This window comes from Vicia villosa, linkage group LG4, assembly GCF_029867415.1.
Source record: "Vicia villosa cultivar HV-30 ecotype Madison, WI linkage group LG4, Vvil1.0, whole genome shotgun sequence".
NCBI lineage: Eukaryota > Viridiplantae > Streptophyta > Magnoliopsida > Fabales > Fabaceae > Vicia > Vicia villosa.
Genome location: NC_081183.1, coordinates 182,804,238 through 182,806,774, shown reverse-complemented (window position 1 = coordinate 182,806,774; position 2,537 = coordinate 182,804,238). Strand labels below are relative to the sequence as shown.

Sequence of the window (2,537 nt, the reverse complement as noted above, 5' to 3'; positions counted from 1 at the left end):
TGAATATGTTTCTTGATAGATGTGAAATGACACTGATAATATGTTTCTTGAATTGTTCTATGCATAAGAACAAATGAATATACACCATTTTAATCGTTTGTACATTAAAATGTTAATCAATTTTCTTAAAAAATTAATTTACTTAAATGTTATTTAGTTTAAAATGTGAAGTTGGTACATAAGCCACAAAAAAAAAAAGTGAAGTTGGTACATAATCAGATTAATTTCATATACATATATGCAAATAATGATATTTAAATTTACTGAAAAATAGAACTATTCAAATTCAAGAATAAGACGGTACCATGAATTCAATAATGACTTTATATCTTATATGAAGAAAAAAAAAGACTATTAATTATAAAGGTCTAAGATTACATGAAATTAAACTCGATGTAGTGGTCAATGTCAATGTCCCCATGTATTTGAAGCTGAAAAAAAAATATACAAAGCAAAAAATAAATATAAATACATTTTTATTTAAAGTATAAAAATAAATAAATAAAATAAAAGTTGAAAACAGAACAATATAAATTACCTTGTTTTGAGATGGTCCAATCTTTATCCTTCCCAAGAGCCCAAAAGAAATAGCCCTTTAAGCCCAAAAACTTAGCAAACCCAACCTTAATCCTAATAGAAAGCCCATCATCATACCCAATCCAAGTACTCCCCGCATAAGAATAGAAAGACACAGCAACCTTATCATACACAACCTTAGCACCATTCTCTTTATTAAACCTCAAAATCTCAACATAGTTCATACTCCCATCCGTATCGACCGCGGGCCCCACCGCTTCCGCTCCGACTCCATTAACATTCGGATCCTTAAGCTCCCACGTCCTTCCGTATAGCGCTAAGCCGATAACTAACTTTTCGGGTCTTACGCCTGCTTTGATCCATGACCCGATTCCGAAATGTGTGTTAATCTCGGATTTAGGGTCATACAAAGCAGCGTTAAAGCCCGTGTTGTTAGACCATGAGCCGTGATAGTCGAAACACATTGGGCTAGCCCAATCTAAGTATTTATTGATAGCTTGGGCCGGGTATGACCTAGGCCCATTACCAATGAGTCTAATTGTGGAATTATAATAAACAGCTGAAGTCAAAAGTAAACGTGGTTTTCTCCTAACCTTAGCTTCGGCAAACAAAGCATGATACCATTCCTCGTATAACAAACCGAGGTTAAACATGTCATTTTGGTTTTGAGGAAATTCCCAATCCAAGTCAACGCCGTCGAACCCATATTTTCGTGCCACGTGGATTGTTGAGTTTATGAAAATTTCTCTGTTTTGTTTTGTGCTAGCGATTTCAGAGAAGAGTGTTGAGTTGCTTCCACCTCCTCCGATGGAAAAGAGGGTTTTCACCGGCGGAGAACGGTGGCGGAGTTCATTGGTGAAGTTGTGGGCCCATTTTTGGTCGGATTCGGTGATAATAAGGTTGAATGAAACAGGTTCGGGTTGAATGAAAGCATAGAAAATGTGTGTGAAGTAGTTTGTGTTGATTGAAGAAGGTGAAAAGTCACCACCTGCAGGCCAATATGCAGATCTAACACCATAGTTATTAGAACATGAAGATGATGATGCATTGAAGAAAAGGGCCATTAGAAAAATCAAAATTGGTGTGGTTATGAATTTTTGGACGGCCATGGTTTTTTATGATAAGAGATAATGAATGAATTTGTATGTGAATATATATTATGATAAGGTGATTATATAGTGAAGAAGATGTTACTAATATTATTTGATTTATTATATGATTGGTGATGTTGGAATTTAGGATGGAAGGAAAAGATCAAAGAGAAGGGAACAAAAGTTGAACAAGGAAGCCAATATAAGAAAAGTCAAGAGGATCTAGATTGTTTTATAATGATAATGATGAATATGCACACACTTTGAAGTAGATATTTTATTCATCATGTTTGTGTACCAGAAAATGCAGGCTCTTTTAAATATGTGGAAAGGGCACAAGCACAACATTATAGTTGGTGTATATCAGTCTCACCATTAATCATTTGTGTAGGAAGGTCAACTTCACTTGATAATTGGAGGATGTAAATCTGCATGTTTTTAATGGAGTAGGGTTGTTTGTTGTTAGTGCATTTGTGTGTGACCACTATGCTTGTCGGTACGTTGCGATCCATTGATGGATTCATTCATGGTGTCTAATGAGAATGTACCGTATTCACTTGTGGTCAATTTATACTCTACCGTCACTAAATAAAGACAATTTCCATACACCCTACCGGCACTAAATGAAGACAGTTTCCATAGATCCTCGTGGGTGGTGAAAATCCTAAAATACCCTTTCACAATGAATTTTTGAAAATATCTAAAAAAAAATGGGATTTTGGTTAATTCGGAGATGTATATTCGAAAGCACCCAAAAAAATTGAGATTTTGGTTAATTCGGATATACATATCCGAAAAAACTCCAAAAAATTATCAGAGGCTTTTTTGAATATCTAAAAAATCTCAAAAAATTAAAAATTTTAGAATATTGATTAATTAGGATATCTTAAAATTGATATAATTTATAAG

General features: G+C 34.1%; 1 protein-coding gene across 1 annotated transcript; it reads right to left on the bottom strand.

Annotated features, from left to right (window-relative positions):
• Window positions 1-306: 306 nt before the first annotated feature.
• Window positions 307-2,159, bottom strand: LOC131600486 (class V chitinase CHIT5a-like). Its single transcript, XM_058872643.1, has 2 exons — window positions 539-2,159; window positions 307-431 (listed from the first exon to the last, which is right to left on the bottom strand). Exons 1-2 carry the CDS (start codon window positions 1,644-1,646, stop codon window positions 409-411), a joined length of 1,131 nt encoding a protein of 376 aa, XP_058728626.1. The 5' UTR covers window positions 1,647-2,159; the 3' UTR covers window positions 307-408.
• Window positions 2,160-2,537: the final 378 nt, after the last annotated feature.